Genomic DNA, 21,455 nt, shown 5'->3' with positions numbered 1-21,455 from the left:
TTGGCACTTCTAATTAACTAGTTGAGAAGGCCTGATCTAAACCCAGCTGCACAAAAGACCAGTTCACGGTTAGCACATTACTGCAATGACCCCGAATATCCACAGATCTTCAGAACATGAAGAGGTCCCACTTTGTACATTTTGATATAATCACTCCTGTAGCGATGGGGGTGCTATTTAAATAGCCTTCGTTTCCCCTTTTTAAAGAATACTTTCACCTGTGTATCATGGAGTGCACTGCTTGTGCGTAAATGAATAATGATAACATAACTTTCATGAGCACGTATCCAGTATTTCGTCTCCGTGTATTTCAAAATTTGTTCTGCAATGATCTTTATCTGCTCATGATCAGACTGCCACCGTGAACTGGCTTATTACCGTCCCCTTAGCAAGGCATTGGTCGTGATTCCATACCATACCTTACCCAGGAGTAACAAATCATGTGCTATCACAATACAGGAAGTCATTATCGCACATACATGTACTTGATGTGCTAGATGATTGGTTGTTCTGATGACAGATGCACCGTGTTCATGTGTGTTGATGTGAATCCTGTTTCAGGTTCTTTGTGGATAGCTCTTAGAGAAATTTATTTTATGAAGAAGAATTTTTACACAAATGATGCATTTCCAAAGTCTACTTGCCTGTACTTAGTTATTTGATTTTTAACTATTTTTTTATAATGCTAGGAATTATGAAGACTGAAATTACATTGAAATATATTGCTATATAATATGTTTCTCTTTTTTTAACATTCATGTAGTCATGTTTGATTATTGAAATCTTGGGTTTTCCTCTTTATGATGTACTGTACACTTTGGGAAATTGTTGAATAAGCATGAAAATCAAAATAATTCTTGTAGCTTTTGTTAAAGGTACCTGTTTAAATTCTTCAGTAGGTTTTAAGCTATTGCGGCCCGAAGGGCCCGATGAGTGAGCTTATGCCATGGCGTGGCGTCTGTCGTCCGTCCACAGTTTTCAAAATGCTTCTTCTTTGTTATTTTTGAACCGATTTTGATTCTGATTGTTTCATATGATAGGGCTAGGAGGGGGATTTAAAACTTCACAGTTTTAAAACTACACAGAATCGTGAAATTCATTATCTATGCTAATTTATGCAAATTTATTCAAAATCACAAAAAATGCTTCTTCTCCTTCATTTCGACCGATTTTGATTTGGTTTGCTTTATCTGGTAGAGCTAACTTTGGTACACTAAACTTCTACACAGAATTTTGAAATTTTGCTCCATTGATTAATTATGGTAATTTATGCAAATTTATTCAAAAAATAATCTAAAAATCACCAAAAATGCTTCTTCTTCATATTTCGACAGATTTTGATTTGATTTGCTTAATATAAAAGAGCTAACTTTGGTACACTATAACCCTTTGCAGAATTTTGAAATTTTTCTCCATTTATTAATTATGGTAATTTATGCAAATTTAATCCAGAAAAAACAAAAATTGCTTCTTCTCCCTCATTTCTTGACTGATTTTGATTTGGTTTGCCTTATCTGGTAAGGCTATGTTTGGTTTACTAAAATTCTACATAGAATTTCGAGATTTTGCTCCATTGATTAATTATGGTAATTTATTCAAATTTATTCCAAAAATAACAAAAAATGCTTCTTCTCCTTCATTTTATTTTTAAAGTTTTGTGCAAAATATTAGGATGATTATTTGCAAATTTGATCCCTCACAGAAAACACTTGATTTGTGGATTAAAAAGAGGAGAAAAGAGAGGTTGAAAATTAAATGTCCCTTCCAGGGCTTCAAATTTTTAATTTTTGACCAGTTCAAAAGTGTACCACATAAAATTTACGATATTTGTTGTTGCGAGATGCGGATGAGCGCTATGTCATTGACGTTCTGGTTCATTTTATTTTAGTGATATTTTCCAGACTGTGGCATAGTCATAATTATGTTCTGTTTTTTTCTTCCCTTCTTTGTAGAATGACAGAGCTGTGTACATCAAGTCGTGCAAACACAGACATGTTACAATCTCTTTCCGTTTACCCTCACATTAAAAAATCTTCCCTTTTTAATTTGTATGATCTGTTTGAAGTATCTATGTACACAACGATGTCAAGTTTAATTGGATGACATCATATATATGCGGTCGATCAAGATCAATGTGCTATCGGTCGCGGGACTGTCGTCTGCGCTGCTCTCACTTCACTCTACACTACTTCAGTGACAGTTAACAGAATTATTATTATTATTCTATGAAGGTTGGTTTGAAAAATATAAAACAAATAATATATCATGCGCTATTTCAAGCCAGTAGTTAAAATTATGGATTCCTCGGTGACAGAAATGGCACTATTTTCTTCGGGGCTACGCCCCTCAGAAACTAGTGCTATTCCTGCCAGCTCGATCCATAATTTCAAGTAGAGCCTCTCAGTACATTTTGTTTACTATCTTCTCAATTAGCAATGAAGATAATGAGTTGAGATGTGCCTTTATCATATTTGTATGTATTTTCTATTTTTCACTATCTGATTCAGGACCTATTATAAGATGATGACGTAAGGTACTTTTTTTCAGAAAACCTTGATCAAATTCTGTACTTGAAAATTACCAGTATAAAAGTCACTTATATATTGATATTTATTCTGTCATAATCTCTTGTTTCATTTACAATTTATCTATATGTCACAGAGAACCCTTGTTTACTCAAATTGGTGTAAAATTATATTTCTGTGAGCATTATGCTTATCAATCATGATGGACTTCAACGATTTCAGGATAGATTTCTTGTTCTTGTTGCATATTTTGTCATTTTTTAGTGAAGGTATTTGAGTAGAAATGATAGTAGCCGAATTATGAATGAATCCATCTTAAACTGTTGAAAAGATTGTTGATAAGTTACGGGCAAACAGATATGAAGTCTTTCATGGAAGAAAATTACAAATGTGTTGTTTTTGCTCGTCTTTGTACTAATAAATAGCAATAGAGAAAATGCTCACATTTCCTAAACACTGTTTCTTTTTTTCTAGGAAAAAAAAACACATTCAAGATTATATTATCGAAACAAATTATATTGCACGTCTTGTATCGAATAATGTAATTAAATTCACTTATTATAAACTTCCTATCAGATATACTCCCAGAAAATCAGGTTCAATGCTATTAAAACCATATTTATTTCCTTCTCTTTTAACACGTAGCTAACCATGTTTACAAAGAACAAGAACCATGCATCCTCTTAAATGCATCCTTCAAAAACGTTTGAAGGAGGCATGGTTCCTGAAAACAATCTTAGAAAAGTGCTTGTAATTGGAGATACCCATAATTTACAAAAGTTATAAAGCATTTAAGAGCTGAACGGAAATAATAACACTGAGGGATTAAAGGCAACATAACGATGCTGGCCCTTACATCCCTTTATAAACCCCGCCTCATCATCATCAGCATCATCATCATCTTCTTTTCCTCTTCTCTCTTCTTCTTCTTCTTCTTCTTCTTCTTCTTCTTCTTCTTCTTATTCTTCTTCTTCTCCTTCTTCTCCTTCGCGTTCTTCACCTCCTCCTCCTCCTCCTTCTCCTTCTCCTCCTTCTTCTACTTCTTCTTCTTCTTCTTCTTCTTCTTCTTCTTCTTCTTCTTCTTCTTCTTCTTCTTCTTCTTCTTCTTCTTCTCTTTCTTCTTCTTAATTCTCCTTCCCCTTCTCCTTCTCCTTCGCGTTCTTCTCCTCCTTCTCCTCCTCCTCCTCCTCCTCCTTCGTCTTCTTCTTCCCTTTACTTTTCTCTTCTTCTTCTTCTTCTTCTTCTTCTCCTTCTCCTTCTTCTCCTTCGCTTTCTTCACCTCCTCCTCCTCCTCCTTATCCTTCTTCTTCTTCTCTTTCTTCTTCTCCTTCCCCTTCTCCTTCTTCTCCTCCTCCTCCTCTTCCTTCTCCTCCTTCTCCTCCTCCTCCTCTTCCTCCTCCTCCTCCTCCTCCTCCTCCTCCTCCTCCTCCTCCTCCTCCTTCTTCTTCTTCTTCTTCTTCTTCTTCCCTTTACTTTTCCTCTTCATCTTCTTCTCCGGACTTCTTCTTCTCTGTCTTCTTCTTTTAGATCTTCTTAGCTCTCTAATGGATGCACATCACAAAGTTAAGTGTTAAACATCTTGTGTTTTACATGCTAAATTATTATGATTGAATGGATTGTGACCGTGTGGGGGGGGGGATTCTTCCTGTAATATTCTAAATATGACAGTTCTATTTTTCCAGATCATTTACCTTCCATGCTGTCAAACACCTTTACGTTTTAAACTGAAATGATTTGCTTGTCTGAGTGCAATCCACTTAAAGATAACAATTGACACATTACAAGTAGGTTTAATATTTCTGCTATAATTGAATAATGCAGGAGGAAATTAATATTCCACACTAATTTTACTCGATGCATGTTTGCCTTATTATCTTGATCTGAAGATTCCCCTTGTTCAATTACATTGTAAATGTGAAACGATTTATAAATGTGAGTTTTTATTAAACAACAAACATTGTTCGCTGCTGAGAATAAGAGAACTATAATGCCTGTAAGTCCAAGATCCATGCATGTATTGTCCCACTATTCAAAAAACTTTACAGACGTAGGCCATAAAACACTCCAAGGGGGTGTTTCACAAAGATCCTAAGTAGAACTTAATTCTAATTTGGACTTAAAAATTATGGAGAGCCATTTGTAGCCTTAAGATAAAATATATTCATATGCCGAAGTTCAAGTATTTTAGACTTTTCATAAATTCCACATCAAGAATAGGAAATCTCTTTGATAATAGAAAATATGAATGATTTGAATCAAAATGTAATGCTTTTTAAAATAACTTTTACAAAATATTTTCAAGGATGCTAATGGCTTTCCATAACTTTTAAGTCCAACTTAGAGATCAGTTCAACTTACGATCTTTGTGAAACACCCCAAGTCTCTTATCAATGAAGCTGGTCTAAGACCCTTCCTCCCCATAAACCCCATGACGTATTTAGGTTCGTGCAGTAGCTAGGCGACACCAATTCTTGATACTATTTACCACAAGCAAACACATGTACATGTATATAGCATTATGATTTATGAGACCTTACGAATACGTAGACTCACATGATATGTTCTCTCGATCTTTTCCGCTAGTTTCCCAGTGATAACATACGACAAAGTCCACAGTGTTCCCACCTGATTGTAGACAATTGACAAATATTTACCGAGGAATATCTATAATAAAATCCACTTAATTTTATGATAGCCATATAGGATTTCGAGGCATAAAATATAACGAAAATATATAACCTATGGACGGATGTAATATAATAGTGCACGTACAAACAAAAAGTGAAATTACTTCTGTGAGCGCTGATGTGTATTAATGTACTAATATGTCTGCTGAATAAATATTGTAACTCAATATTGATTGAAAATTGACGGGTACCAAATCCTTTTCTACTACTAAATAAATTAAATATTCACAAAATGAAAGTGAATTAGAAGTACTGCATAGGTCTCAAATACAATTGGAAGGCATTCCTATTCGCTTACCTGTTGGATCACAAACCTGTTTGACCGAGTTCAACGATAATCATATTCACATCACTATGGATACATCAATAGGCCTATATCATTGAATAGCAATGACCCTGAAAATCCACACACTCTTGCTGTTCAGCGTGGGTTTTAACAAACAAATTAATATCAAGTAACAGGCAAAGCGTGCTAGCATGCAACTTTCCCCCTTTCTCTATCACCCCCTCTCTCTCTCCCTCTCTCTCCATAATCTCATTCATTTATCCTTTTACAATGCTATAATGTTTGGAATATTATGAGTGACAAATAAATTAACCTTGAATCTTGACCATTTCTCTCTCTCTCTCTCTCTCTCTTTGTCTCTCTGTCTGCCTGTGTGTCTTTCTCTCTCGGTTATTCCGGATTGCTTTGCACTACTTACATAATTTATAATACACAATTTCAAATAATATTTCTGAAGGTTTAGTCGATTATTTTAACCCTAATAAGGCCATGGGGCATTATGCCCCCCCCCCCCACCCTCCACGATTTTCCGATTGCTCGGGAACGCATATGGATGGCGCCCCGCCGCTCGCTGACTTTTTTTCTTTCGAGTCTTGCGCAATTTTTAAAAGATTTTTTTTTGAAAATCGGACCTACGGTTACAAGGTCACGTGACCTTTTGTCTTTGCATGTCAGCCCGAAAATCGCTCATTTTCGTGATTTGTGTACAAAACATATGGAAAAGTCATTTTTTCCTAAAAACAGACCAAACATGGGTTATTAGGTCTTGTTTAAAGTTTAGGTAAGTTGTTTTGGGAGTCAAAATAGATGAATTGTAGTAAGAAATGAAATAAAACAACAAAAACAATGAAATACATAAGTTTAAAAACAATGAAATACATAAGAAATTATAAAAACAAGGGATAACAGAAGGAATAAGCTGGCTCTTCCAATTCTTTGTCGTATTATTGTTCAGAATGGTCTAATGAATATATGTAGTGAAAAAGAATGCTTAAATATGAATAATATATGATTTATGGGTAAAAATGTGATTTGTATGACTTTATTTGCATAAATTACCATTACCATAAACATAAAATTGAAATTATCATATTATTCTATACACTTCACTTGACATGCGTGCAAATTTTTCGCGGCGATCGGCCGCTTCGCGGCCGAGATCTTAAGGGGGGGGGGGGGCATAATGGTCCCCCCGGCCGTACTAAGACCTCAAATAGCCCGGCCTTTTTAGGGTTAAGTGACCATAAACAAATTATATACATGTGATGTAAACAGAAAACAAATGTACATCGAATCAATCAATTGGACTTGGTTAACATAATTCTTGGGAACATATTCAATTTAGGATTGTCTCATAAATAATTGCGAAAAATAGGCTTAATAGAATATATTAATATCGGTAGTTCAAATCCTAAATAGCACGATTCGAAGTTTTGCACCCTATTTTCAATTTTATATAAAATGTGCAGGTGTATGTTTTTTATTGGATTTACTTGAGTAGCGTAATTCGTATGATTGGCTAGCCAGCTTATTTTGAGCAACGTTAACCCAAATGATGGTGTTGTCATGAAAGAGAGAGAGAGAGAGAGAGAGACTACATATGCTTTGTAGATAGAAAGATAGAGAAAGAGAGAAGGCCAGACAGAAAGAGAGAGAGAGAGACTACATATGCTTTGTAAATAGAAAGATAGAGAAAGAGAGAAGGCCAGACAGAAAGAGAGAGGGAGAGAGAAGGCCAGATAGAAAGATAGAGAAAGAGAGAAGGCCAGACAGAAAGAGAGAGGGAGAGAGACTACATATGCTTTGTAGATAGAAAGATAGAGAAAGAGAGAAGGCCAGACAGAAAGAGAGAGGGAGAGAGAGAGACTACATATGCTTTGTAAATAGAAAGATAGAGAAAGAGAGAAGGCCAGACAGAAAGAGAGAGGGAGAGAGACTACATATGCTTTGTAGATAGAAAGATAGAGAAAGAGAGAAGGCCAGACAGAAAGAGAGAGAGAGAGAGAGAGAGAGAGACTACATATGCTTTGTAGATAGAAAGATAGAGAAAGAGAGAAGGCCAGACAGAAAGAGAGAGAGAGAGACTACATATGCTTTGTAGATAGAAAGATAGAGAAAGAGAGAAGGCCAGACAGAAAGAGAGAGGGAGGGAGAGAGACTACATATGCTTTGTAAATAGAAAGATAGAGAAAGAGAGAAGGCCAGACAGAAAGAGAGAGGAGAGAGAGAGACTACATATGCTTTGTAGATAGAAAGATAGAGAAAGAGAGAAGGCCAGACAGAAAGAGAAAGAGAGAGAGAGAGACTACATATGCTTTGTAGATAGAAAGATAGAGAAAGAGAGAAGGCCAGACAGAAAGAGAGAGAGAGAGAGAGAGACTACATATGCTTTGTAGATAGAAAGATAGAGAAAGAGAGAAGGCCAGACAGAAAGAGAGAGAGAGAGACTACATATGCTTTGTAAATAGAAAGATAGAGAAAGAGAGAAGGCCAGACAGAAAGAGAGAGGGAGAGAGAAAGAGAGAGAGACTACATATGCTTTGTAGATAGAAAGATAGAGAAAGAGAGAAGGCCAGACAGAAAGAGAGAGAGAGAGACTACATATGCTTTGTAAATAGAAAGATAGAGAAAGAGAGAAGGCCAGACAGAAAGAGAGAGGGAGAGAGAGAGACTACATATGCTTTGTAGATAGAAAGATAGAGAAAGAGAGAAGGCCAGACAGAAAGAGAGAGAGAGAGAGAGAGACTACATATGCTTTGTAGATAGAAAGATAGAGAAAGAGAGAAGGCCAGACAGAAAGAGAGAGAGAGAGACTACATATGCTTTGTAAATAGAAAGATAGAGAAAGAGAGAAGGCCAGACAGAAAGAGAGAGGGAGAGAGAGAGAGAGACTACATATGCTTTGTAAATAGAAAGATAGAGAAAGAGAGAAGGCCAGACAGAAAGAGAGAGAGAGAGAGACTACATATGCTTTGTAAATAGAAAGATAGAGAAAGAGAGAAGGCCAGACAGAAAGAGAGAGGGAGAGAGAAAGAGAGAAGGCCAGACAGAAAGAGAGAGAGAGAGAGACTACATATGCTTTGTAGATAGAAAGATAGAGAAAGAGAGAAGGCCAGACAGAAAGAGAGAGGGAGAGAGACTACATATGCTTTGTAGATAGAAAGATAGAGAAAGAGAGAAGGCCAGACAGAAAGAGAGAGGGAGAGAGAGAGACTACATATGCTTTGTAAATAGAAAGATAGAGAAAGAGAGAAGGCCAGACAGAAAGAGAGAGAGAGAGAGACTACATATGCTTTGTAAATAGAAAGATAGAGAAAGAGAGAAGGCCAGACAGAAAGAGAGAGGGAGAGAGAAGGCCAGATAGAAAGATAGAGAAAGAGAGAAGGCCAGACAGAAAGAGAGAGGGAGAGAGAAAGAGAGAAGGCCAGACAGAAAGAGAGAGGGAGAGAGAAAGAGAGAAGGCCAGACAGAAAGAGAGAGGGAGAGAGAAAGAGAGAAGGCCAGACAGAAAGAGAGAGGGAGAGAGAAAGAGAGAAGGCCAGACAGAAAGAGAGAGGGAGAGAGAAAGAGAGAAGGCCAGACAGAAAGAGAGAGGGAGAGAGAAAGAGAGAAGGCCAGACAGAAAGAGAGAGGGAGAGAGAAAGAGAGAAGGCCAGACAGAAAGAGAGAGGGAGAGAGAAAGAGAGAAGGCCAGACAGAAAGAGAGAGGGAGAGAGAAAGAGAAAGGATCTTTGTTGATATCAAATCATAAAAGGTAAATATTTTTCTCTCATCTCATTCATCGATGAATCGGAACGCGTCACCTAGTTACGGTTACTATGGTGGCTACAGCCGTTGCCAATACAAACAATACCAAGGATGCCCGGGCTGGGCATGCTTCATATATTTCCTATTCTTAACGGTGATATTGTATTGTTGGTCGCCTTTGCACTGACAATGACATTATTGAATTTTATCCTTAGTTCATCACCATAATAGATCGACTCCTTTCAAGCCATGTATAATAAAATATGACCATTATCCCGGTGCAAATTTTGAATATACGAAAGACACTATTAATCATTTTAATTATTTTTTTTTTAGAATTAATAACACGCTCATGTTATTCTTCATTAATAATCATTTTATTCTACTAATCTGGTCCCATAATGATCCTGAATGCACTAGGATGATTAAGAACATCAGATTTAACATTGATTTTAGGTCGACCTTCATATGGCAGCCCCCTGATTCGGGGTTTATTCACATTTCCACTATATATTTACAGAATCTACTGCTCAAATTGTCAGTCATCCCAAGTTATGATTTATATCAGTTATGCTCTAAAATATCACATTATCACACTGTAGAGCAAGGAGAAATTAATGTGGAAAGTTTAATCAAATATTTAATGTACTTGTTTTCCATTCACTGCTTGCCATTCTCTGAGCATAATTATGATACAATCTCTCTATTGTATACATTATGTATGAAAAACAATACTCTAAACATAAAAACTTAGGAACTTAATTTATTTTAGATAATTCCATTACAATGAACAAGGATTGTGAATTAAATCTAAGTAAGTTATTTGACTGAGAGTCAGTTTTTAGATAAAACTTCAGCTTGTCATAATAACCTGCCTTTATTACACTACAATATCAGAAGCTTGCAGAAAAACTTGGACCAATTAGAATTATTAATAAACAGACTAAAATCCGACTGTTCTATCATCGGCTTGAGCGAGACTTGGCTTCAAGATTCACTTGCTCCAATATTTTCCTTGAAAGTTTATGATATGCTGGTTAATAATAGAACCAATAAAAGGAGAGGTGGGGTAGCCATGTATATATCCAATAACTTAAAATTTAAACTACTTGAACACTTTGACGTAAAGTCCGAAGTCAAAGTCACTCTCTCACACAACGAAATGATTTTATTTATTAATGCAAGAAGTCAAGAATGTTATGGGGCTGTTCTGGTACCGTTTGGTCCTGAGATGAACTGTGTACTTTCTACTTGTACGGAGATTCATGGTATGAGTTGTACAATTGACTGGGAACAATTTTTGCGACTGCACACATGCGACGGCAAATTTTGTACTAAGGTTATGTCTTCTTTCTTCTAAAGTTTCCAACGTGGTTTTCTTGAGAGCATTTTCGTAGGACTCGTAATAAGGGCCAAGAACAATCTTCATCGCTCTCTTCTGTATCTTTCCCAGGTCACTGGTCTGTTGCTTGGTGAGTCCAGAGTGCCACACCGGTGCCGCGTAATCAAGAGATGGCCGCACGTACACAGCTACAAAGTTTTCATGAGGGATTCCGAACTTGTTCAATCTAGTCAAAATGTGTACTGTTTGCTTGCTCTTTGACATCATCTCTGTCTATAGAACCTACTTTCCCCATTTCAGGTCATCTCAAATCCAGACATTACAGATCATTTTACTTTATTTGCAAATATTCCCACCCTAAATGCTGGTAATTCAAACAATATAGTTTGCAACTGGCAGTCGTAAACTAACCCCAAAAAACGTGAATAAACTTAAGTCTTCCCTAAATACGACTGTAACAGTAACCTTCTCAAACTTGACGATCTATTTTATTACAATGTAGGTATTATTATGTTTCAATCGTCAACAATTGAACTTCCTGATGCTTTGATGTCAATATTCACTAGTACACTTCAATCGTACCCCCACTAGACAAATGAAATGCTACATTTACCTCTTACAAGAACGTTTTTTTCCAATAATACTTTGATGTTTACCGGATCTAAATTCTGGAATAAACTTGATACCTACCTTAAAGAATCATCTTCTTTGTATTCATTAAAACGCCATCTCAATTTTTTTTTTTTTTTACACCAATACAGATCGTGATTGTATGTATCATGCATGTTTGTTTTCGGTGAGCCGTCGGACTTGCGGATTCATTCATCAGGGTCCGGCTTTTTTTATTTCTTTCGGGGGGGGGTTCATATTTGCATATGACAAGCCTAGAGCTTGCCCGGCGTAGCAACAATGCATTGGGCATGAAGTTTGGAGGGAGGTGCTCGGGCCTTGCACGGGCGGGCGAGTTTGCCTGTCCGGGGGCTCCCTTGGAGCGGGCATGCGTATAGTAGGTTCGAGTAAATTGATTATGTAAATGCTCTTTAATGAAATCATCCATGTATATGTTATGGAATCTGTATGTTATTAAGGTTTTGTCTCTTTTTTTCTGGTTACATAAATTGCTTTTTTTTCTTTCTTATAGGCTATATATTTTTCTATATATAATTTGTATAGAATTTAAAACTCTGGCCTATGATATTTTGTATTGCAATAACCTTTTCTTTTAACTTTTTTATACGGAACCTATTCTTTACAAGCTTTGCTATTTATTAGGTTTCGTCATATATTTCAACATCAAATAAACATATTCGTCTTCCTGTAAAAGCTGATAAATGACTCCATCAATAAGTTATAATTTGTAACATGTATCTAATTTCCTCTTGTATGATTATTATCTAAAAAGATTTGTTTTATATTGTAATATTCGCAATATGTGAAATATGGAAAACAATAAATTGAAACCGAAAACTGAAACTATTATTTTAACTATATTGAAAGTAACAGAATAAATAATCATAATCATTCATCACGCTCATCACTTCTTTGTCTTTCATTCATTATCACTATATCACTATGAAGGCCACAATGTACATGTGAACATAAGCGGGTCCGCATGGGGGGAAAAGGGTAGCCCCTCATTTAAAATAAAAGGTCACAAAGTCGCAATATATTACGATGTATAGATTGTTTACTGTCAGAGTTTGCAGACATTTGCCATCGCTCCCTTGAAGACCGCGAATATATATGTAGATATAAATTGCAATGGGAATACAAAACGCATGACAGCCCACTACCCTCCCCCTCATCTTCTAGTAATCCTGGATCCGCCTTCTCATGTATATCTCTATAGACACCCTTTTGGACTCTTAACTCTCGCATCCCCTCTAGTTTATGCTCACCATACAATGTAGTAAATCATATGTACTAACGGAAAAAATACAAAATTACACATTTTTTTCAGAAATCACAATTTCTTTTAATCTCTCCAATGTGTCATACAAAAACAAAACTAATACGATTTCACTACTTTAGGAATACAAAAAAAATGTATTTATAGAAAAATATGAGCCTAAGAGAAACACTAAGTTTTTACAAATAATCTACACGTTCTCATTCTATGGAATGGTGAAATTTCGTTACTTTTTGTGTGGAGCGTACTATGTCACTGTACACGGTGATTGTATAACTATTTATTATTTCGCAGTCTTTAAAAGTATATCACAAAACTTGATGCTTTATCCTTCATCACGTATTCTCAGGATGGATAGGCGGGCTCAAAGAGCTTCACCGCACAAGCCTACTTAATCATGCAGTTTATGATAGATTATACTTTTGAAGTTTGACCGGCGATAATCCTGATTAAATAAGTTTGTATGATTATGAAAAGCGCGAATTCATTTAGGGCGAACAGCATTGTAGCAGAGTGACAACAGACAATACATTATTACAACTGTAACGTTTTAGAAGCAATTTTCCTTGCAGGCAGAGTATGCAAGGAGAATAAAAACCTAGTGAAAATATACATTTTCCCCCTCATAATTACTGAGACATAGTATAAGAATATGAAAAAACTAGATACTATTTCTTGAAAGACTTTTATACAAATCGATCCTAATGTTGCAGCTCAAAGAGATATGCCTCACAAAGAAAATTTGCCTATCATAAAAGAGTAATAAAAAGACACAATGTACTTAGATAAATGATTTATGCATACAAAACTATATACAAGATTCAGAGTGAACATTTTCTCCTGATGGTATTTACCAGATGTTGTGAGTTACATCCATCATAATCATTCGTTTAAAAAAAGACACTATTAAATGCAGCTGATACGATTATTTATTATTGAATCATTTGATTTCACAAAGACGTTTCTTATCTCAATATACATGATATTCACATCTTTCGAAGACACCCATGAAATACAAATTATCGGTATTGGGTATTTCCAAAATCGTAATGACACACTCATCTTTTTCACCAATTCTGATCATTTCAATTAATGTGTAGTTTACAATATTTCATTATAATTCAAGTTGATAATAACTATCTCTGAGCCTTATAATTAAAAGGAACCAAAGTTGTGATAATTCTGATGGCATTCTCATTCAAGATTGTACATTTACGAGTTGTTGCATTCATGGGTGAGTTTACTGCCATAAAAAGTTCGATAAAATCGTTAAATTATGTACCAAGTTCTCCCCAAGTGTGTCCTTAGGTGTGTAAATCCAATTTAGATTCAATTAGTATACAATAGTCTCTAGGTGTGTAAATCCAATTTAGTTTCAATTAGTAATACAAATAAGTTTTGTTAATGCTCTCGATAATTTACAGGATATGCCAATGACGGACATAAAGGTAATCAAAAAAACATACGGTGTATCAAAATGCACGATATAACACTTCCAATTATTTTTAGGTAAAACAGATTAATGAATTTGATTCAACCCGAGTATATCAGGATACATAATTATTAAGTAATTTTTTTAAAAGAAAATATAACCCAGTGTGCATATTATTTACTAAAGCCTCTTACATACTCCTACCAGCCTCAAATGTTGTATTACTTTATTTCGTTGCAGTAGTTCGTCAGTAGGCCTACACATCAGTAGGCCACATGACAATAATTCAGCAATCTTTTTTGAAGGTTTGGTGTTCATGTGTACGTTTTATTTCTACACGAGAGAATAGGATAGGTTGACAAGCTAATGAATTTTCGAGCAATGCTTAATATTTTCAAGCAGGTGGTTGCATTAATAGTAGTTAGATGAAGATTGCATCATTTCCGTTTCATCACTGCTTTCTGATACTCCCATGATTAAAAGGCCAGTGTGGATTGACTGGTTTGACCATGGTCCTCGGTTGGATGGTCCATTGCTGTATGGATGGTTAGGATCTCATGAGAAGACCAAGGTGACTTATATTGTTGGTTAACATTAATTAGAACAGGAGAAGAAGGCTGAGCGATTATTCACGTGCCATAGCCTGGCCACCATTGTCCCATTCCTGTAGTAGAGATGGGTGGAAGGTGGGAGAATGGGAACAGAGGGAGAATGCACAAAGAGAAAGGGAGAGAAAGAGATAGAGAGAGAGAGGAGGGGGAGAACAATGAGATAAAATTAAAATTATTTTAAAAGACAGTATACACGTAAATCCCCTGTCCTCAATGGAGAATCCGGCCCCTAAATAAGTGAGTTTTAATAGCAAGAGAGTCACGTTTGTTCAGCGACATGAACAGTTTGAAAACAACAATCTGACAAAGAGATATTGGAAACTCCATAGTGTCTCTCCTTCATTTCATTACTGTTTGATACGTATTAATACCCATATCATCCTCCGTGGTATTGAAATAGTCGTGCCCAAAGGATATTGCAATGTTTTTTTTAATTGCATTTATGCACCTTCTTAAAATAAATATTTTCTTTTTTCGCAAACCCAAGGAAGATAAATACTTTGATTTGTTTCAATTTTCATAGATAAATTTACAAACAGATTTGTCCACAATTACCTTAATAAATTTTTCCAGTGTAAAAAGATGTTGTGATGATTATATCTCTTCATTACAAGAGCTCATGATTTCTTTTAAAATGATATTGTGTATATATTATACAATCCAAAAATCTTTCCTGCTCCGGTTTATTTCTGGAGACTTTAACCCGTTGGCTACTGAATGTTATAGATCCCATAGGCTTAACACAGGGACCACCAGATTCCCGTAAGCAAAGGATTAATAGTAAAAGAGATTTCTCGTACTCACCTGGCTTTCTTGGACCAAGGCACACAAGGTGCAGAACCAGATACACAGCAGATCGTTGATACACGAACCCTGGGTACAAAGATGAATATAAAAATGAAAGAAATTAGTAATTAGTTATTCTTTTTTCATTGAAATTTGTTTTAAATACAGTCAAACCTGATTAAGTGACCACCTGTCTACAAAGAACACCTGTCTACAAAGGTCACATTTGTTGTTTCTCTTGAAAATGGTTTCTCATTAAAACATGTGCTAAAGAAATCTGTCTACAAAGACCACCTGTCTACAAAGGCCACTTTTTGTGTTTACCTTGGGTGGTCGCTATAGACAGGTTTGACTGTACATGTATATTAGACATCTTATCAGAAACAAATACACATACACACACGCTTCATCCTTCAATCCGCATACACCCTTTATGGAAGAAATCTTATCCTCCCCTGCACCCTTATAAAGAAGCGATGAAGTACACGCAACAACCAACAACAACAACAAAAGTCAACAACAAAAATAACGAAAACATTAACAATAACAACAACAAAATGAAAATAGAATATGACACAACTGGGTTATACAATTAAGTTGCTTCGTAATATTTCACACTTTTTTGTCTTAGGTTTGACATGTTTAAATAGATGAATAAAATAGGAAAGAACAAAGCCACTGAATGGGTTGTGTAAAGCGTGTATTATCTACTTGTTATACTCTCTATCCCCTCTTCTTTCCTCTCTCTCTCTCTCTCTTTCTCTTTCTCTCTCTCTCTCTCTCTCTCTCACACACACACACACACATACCCACACATACTGTTTGAGAGCATGATGCTGGTAAAACCTTAATTTCTTTCTTTTTTACTCTCTTTTTTCTTTCCATGAGAAGGAATTTAGCCTTGTTCATTTTCAAATATTATACAAAGACAGACTTCGCATTCAAACAACCATGACCGAATCAGAAAGAAAACATGATGCCATAATCCAGTCGGGATCCAGTGGGTAAAAGAGCACAAGTACCCCCCCCCCCCCCACCTCCACCCCTTCTTCTAATCCAAAAATCTGATATGATTTAATATAAAGTGTGCACCCCTGGCCAGTTCTTTTGTGGTTGTCGGATATTTCGAACTATACTCGAGCCCCCCCCCCCCCCCTCCCCCCAATCTTCCTCCTCGGGAAGATAATGCTTGGTTCGCCTAATCCATGTTCAAGCATAGCATAACATGCTTTGTTTCCCTCAATTCTATACCAGTCTGCATCAGGTGGAAGTGGGAGTGTCAGGATCTGTATTGACCCCAATATCAAAATCATCTGAACCGATCATAAAAGGCTTTTATTAGCCCCTAAAGCAAAGTCAAATAGGTCTATAAATTCACTGGGTTCATAACAGGGAACGAAGACAATAGCTTCCTTTAACAATTACTTTTCCCAACTTCCGCAAATTTCGATAGAACATAGGTAATTTGAAGGGGTAGTCTACATTACCTTAGATAAGAATGAAACAGGAAATATTTTTCGATAGAACATCAGCAGTTAGAAGGGTAGTTTACTAGCTTATATTACCTTTGATAATAGTGAAACAGGAAATAATGATAATATTGATCAATTATTCTGAAAATGTATAACAAATCAAAATGGGGATGGAAGAGCTATGAATTTTTAAATTAATGTCAATCCATCGCACATTATCAAGTTCATGTTTTTACATGATCCTCCCCTTAAACGTGTTGAATAAGTGATAAAGGCTTTTATATTTTCATCATGTTTCCTTGTTTCTATCATTGTAATGACTACAAGGAAGTAAATTGAAGGAAATGGATTTTGAAGATTTTCAGCTTCAAGTTTCCGTTTAGTCGGTGTGTTTTTATATGCTAAATAACTTTGCAAAAGAGCACCACTTAGAAATACTTGTACATGCCACAATACATGAGTTATGAGGTGAAGTCCCATGCAACACTTATATCCTACTCAAGTTATTTTCTCCATCGCATTTCATCAAGTCATCATTATTCCAACCTTGATTTTAAAGGCATTTTTGTCAAACAAAGTGCTCACATAAAGTTATTTAATATGTTTTATATTACGGAGGAAAGTATCAGTGATAGATAGTCTATTGAAATATAAACGTTATCCATGACTTAATTCCAAATTATTATTTTTTTACTTCACACTCTTCCGGTCCCTTCTTTTGTTGTCATACAAATGTAGCTGCTTTGCAATAATTATTTACCCACATAATTATCATTAGCGCGGCAGCAAACTAGTGACAAAATGAATACAGCATGGGAAACAGCCTAACGCCCCCCCCCCCCCCCCCATTTTGGAAGATCAGAAGAAGGGGGGGAATAGATAATAATATATTTTCCTGATATACCAGGAACCTATCTTTAATATAATGAAATGTTTACGGGAAACTGCCCCTTAAGCAGGTGGTGGTGTCCTCACGCTAGACTTGCTTTATTAATTTGATTTGAATTGAATTGAATTTATTTACCACTTTCATAAAAACATACAAAGGCGCAGAATACAATAAAATATGTCTTGCACACATAGATGAGCCAATAAAATGGAAAATGCACTAAAGGAAATTGCGAAGTGGTTAATCAACATCATATTCTAATTTTACACCTGTTTGTTAACTTCTGAGCACGCCTTTGTGCTTGAAATTTTTAAAATCTCTTTATCATTTATTAACACACACTGGGATTCAAACGTGCGGGGAAAAAATCACCATCTTTGGTAAATATGTTGCTTGAGGCCAGAACAAAATGGAGAACCAATACAAAAATATGAGGTTCGTTTTCTGTGTCACGGCTGCTTCGTCGTCATCTATTGTATTTGATTCGATTGACGAATCACATTGTTAAGAGAGTGGTCCTATTGCTAGGATACAATTGACGTGTAAATACTTACCGATTTATTATAAAGATAGCTCAAACAGATATGGCATGTCTTTTATTCAAACATTTTCGGTTATGTACACGATCAAATAACGCGACACAGAAGGGCTACTAAAGTAAATATCGCTTGTGCGTCATGTTATACGAATATGAAACTTTTATTGCGTGTATTAAATCATTTAGGTTTGAAGAAAGAGGGTATGTATGCGTGTGTGTGTGTGTGTGTGTGGGTGAGTGTGAGGATGTGATATATGTGTGTCACTAGCCTTACATTTACAAAAGTGGGAACAAGTGAAGTTTGCATGAACTTTTAACACTGGGTAAATGTAGCCTCGTTTTAATAATTTACTCGATTTAAAAAAAAAATAGATTATTTCTATTATTCTGTCGCTCCAATTGTGGGTATTCTGAGGAGGCTAGGAACAGTGTGTGGTATACGTGTGGAAGTGTGGTCGGTTGGTGTGTGTATGTCGTATGTCGCATGGTAGGGGGGCAGTAGTGTGTGGAAGTGGATGCAGGCACGTAGCCAGAGTTTGATGTTGTTTTTTTTTTGGGGGGGGGGAGGGGGCACATACATGTAATCGATCGAGGTAAAAAAAAGGGGTCTAAAAAAGTTCAACCGATCTTGGAATTTTTGGGGGGGGGCACGTGACCCCCCCCCCCCCCCCCCCCCCCCGTGGCTACGTGCCTGAGTGGATGAGGATGTTGAGAGTATGTGTAACGGGGGAGGGAATGGGGGAATAGACAAATTCTCTCAAGTTTACTTTAATATTCTTGATCATATATGAAAAACAATTCTAAACAGTTTATGGAAATGTACTTTCGTTTTATTTTTATTACTGCAATTTATGTTTAATCCAAAATATCAAAGTACAATGTATCCAGTTTTGTTAAGAATGATTTGTACAATAAGTATTTGATTTGAGAGAAAATAATTATTTAAAAAAAAAAAAGTGGTGAATGTTCGTCGGTCTCGATGGTTCAAATCTCCGAAGATGGTATATTAATAAGATTTGCTCCTATGAATTGCATTAGACCATCGCCTCAGGTGTTAACATTTTACAGGGTAATACATTAAAATAATTTATTTTCAGGGCTAAATTTTATTTATTTTAAAAGTGTGTTTAATCGCAACCATGAAAAAAATTATATTTTTTATTTCACTGAGTCATATTTTAATGAAATAGATCCATTAAATTAAATACAGAAATTACTATTTTATGCCATACGATATTAAAAGTGCTAAAAGGTCATTAAATACGCTATTTTGCATTGTATTGGCTAAAATATGAAAGTCATTAAATTGCGCATATAATATATGTGTTTTAATTCACGTGAGAAAAATGATCTGCGACAATTTCTGATCAAAAACGATCATTGAATATTTACTGTCTGACAAAAAAACATGTTTGTTTTGTAAATCATCTGAGTGTTTTCTATAACACGACTTGGGAAAAGTGACACAATCAACGACAGAAAAATGTCAACCCCTGTTTAAGTGACACAACATTTAGCTTTGATGAACAACGCGGGAAATGTTAGTAATTTCATAATATGAACAACCATAATTAATTGCATTCGAATGTACAATTTTACATTAGGTACATACATTTTTCATAAAGCTTGAATTACCATGGTTGAATTATGTATTAAGTCAAAATGTGATGCTATGAAATCATAAAGATAACATTCAGTGTATCTTCTTTTAATGTTTTGGGTATTGTCAAAATATGTCTAATCAATTGCAGGAGGAAAAATGCGCGTGTGAAACCTAGAAAAGTAGAAGAAAAAAAAGAAGAAAAAAAAAAATCGAAATTAATTGACATGGAAAAATGTACAACGCCATTGTAAGTGAATGGATTAGGGTGCAGCCCAATTTAAATTCCTCTGGTAAACAGTCTCTCTCTCTCTCTCTCTCTTTCTCTCTCTATCACACACACGCACACACATACCCGCACGTGGCGCAGCTAATGGTGGCCCTATTGAAATGCATTTTTTTTTTTAACAGGGAAAAAAAGATAAAGCGAGAAAAGGGAATGAAATAAAGCAAGAAAGAAAGAAAGTAAAAGAGTAGGGAGTGGAGAAAAGAAGGATGAGGATTTAGAAGATAGTACGTCCCCCTCCAACATTCAAATTTCGGGGGCTTTGCTCGCTTGAATGATGACCCCCACCCCCCCCCCCCCTCAAAGAAAATTATAATTATCATTATCACCACCATCACCGCCATCATCATCACTGCCATAACAAATCATAAGCCTCATCATCGAGATTAAAATCACAATCCATATAAAGTGACTTATATTATATAGCTTGTTTACTGCGAATTCAATCATGCTTATTATTATAATTCTTGGTTTATTGAATATATGAGCAGAAAGCCGCTGATGTGGTACAAGTAAATGAAGGAGTGGAAGTGCGAGAGGAAGAGTGGGTTTAATGAAACTAATGTCCTTTGGCAAGACATTGATCTACATTTTCCACACTCCACCCAGGTGAAGTAAATGGGTACCTGGTAGGAATTTATTCCTTGAAATGCTAGAGCGCCGTATGGCAGCCGTGCTAAAGCCAGGGTAATAATCGGGAGCGCCAGGAAGTTCAAATCTGATTGACATGAGCGCTATACAAGAACCATTATTATTATTATTATTATTATTTTGTGCCGATTCTTTAAATGAAAACTTACGTCAATTCCTTTGGCGGCCCTAGTCTTTCCTCTGATGCTGGTCATTGACCAGAGTCCAATACATCCCAACATGGACAGACATCCATAGAGAATACAGCTTTCACCATTCGCCTCTGCATTCTTACCAGCCGTGTAACAGGGCACTAAATACGTGATGATGCAGATCCCGAAATTATCAAAGCAACCAAATGTACCATGCTTCCATTCGCCCATGATGATTCAAAGTTCCTTAAGATTGATGATGATGATGATGATAGAAAGTACCGGTATCCAGACGATAGACGTGTGAGGGTCTCGAAGCTCAAGGGACGGATAGAGATAAGTTTCAGTGTGATACAGTCTCTATGTTAACTACAGCTCAATGCAAGGGTGTTGCTATAGTATTGGCACGTAAAAAATAAAGAATCTATATTGTTTCCATAACGCACCAGAGTACAGATCAAAAAATGAATGCTATGATTTGATTGGTCGAAGAGGTTGACGGCGTTTTTCGGGACGGGATGGGCGTTGTCAGTGAATACTATTATCGATATCATGCGGTGATC

At 36.0% G+C, this 21,455-nt stretch overlaps 1 protein-coding gene across 1 annotated transcript; it reads right to left on the bottom strand.

Annotated features, from left to right (window-relative positions):
• Positions 1-12,537: 12,537 nt before the first annotated feature.
• On the bottom strand, positions 12,538-21,331 carry LOC100891563 (protein PLANT CADMIUM RESISTANCE 3-like). The gene is made up of 3 exons (XM_003727415.3): positions 20,911-21,331; positions 15,344-15,412; positions 12,538-14,592 (listed from the first exon to the last, which is right to left on the bottom strand). Exons 1-3 carry the CDS (start codon positions 21,121-21,123, stop codon positions 14,554-14,556), a joined length of 321 nt encoding a protein of 106 aa, XP_003727463.1. The 5' UTR covers positions 21,124-21,331; the 3' UTR covers positions 12,538-14,553.
• Positions 21,332-21,455: the final 124 nt, after the last annotated feature.

This window comes from Strongylocentrotus purpuratus, unplaced genomic scaffold, assembly GCF_000002235.5.
Source record: "Strongylocentrotus purpuratus isolate Spur 01 unplaced genomic scaffold, Spur_5.0 spur5_scaffold_19, whole genome shotgun sequence".
NCBI lineage: Eukaryota > Metazoa > Echinodermata > Echinoidea > Camarodonta > Strongylocentrotidae > Strongylocentrotus > Strongylocentrotus purpuratus.
Note: the sequence above shows the minus strand (reverse complement) of the source record. Positions and strands in the feature narration are given on the sequence as shown.

Bases quoted from the DNA above. Each gene is read 5' to 3' on its own strand.
- LOC100891563 (XM_003727415.3), bottom strand. From the start codon at position 21,123: ATGGGCGAATGGAAGCATGGTACATTTGGTTGCTTTGATAATTTCGGG. The intron at 15,413-20,910 runs GTAAGTTTTCAT...CTTTGTACCCAG, and splicing joins GGGCCGCCAAAGGAATTGAC to GGTTCGTGTATCAACGATCT. The intron at 14,593-15,343 runs GTGAGTACGAGA...TCTCTACTACAG, and splicing joins CCTTGGTCCAAGAAAGCCAG to GAATGGGACAATGGTGGCCA.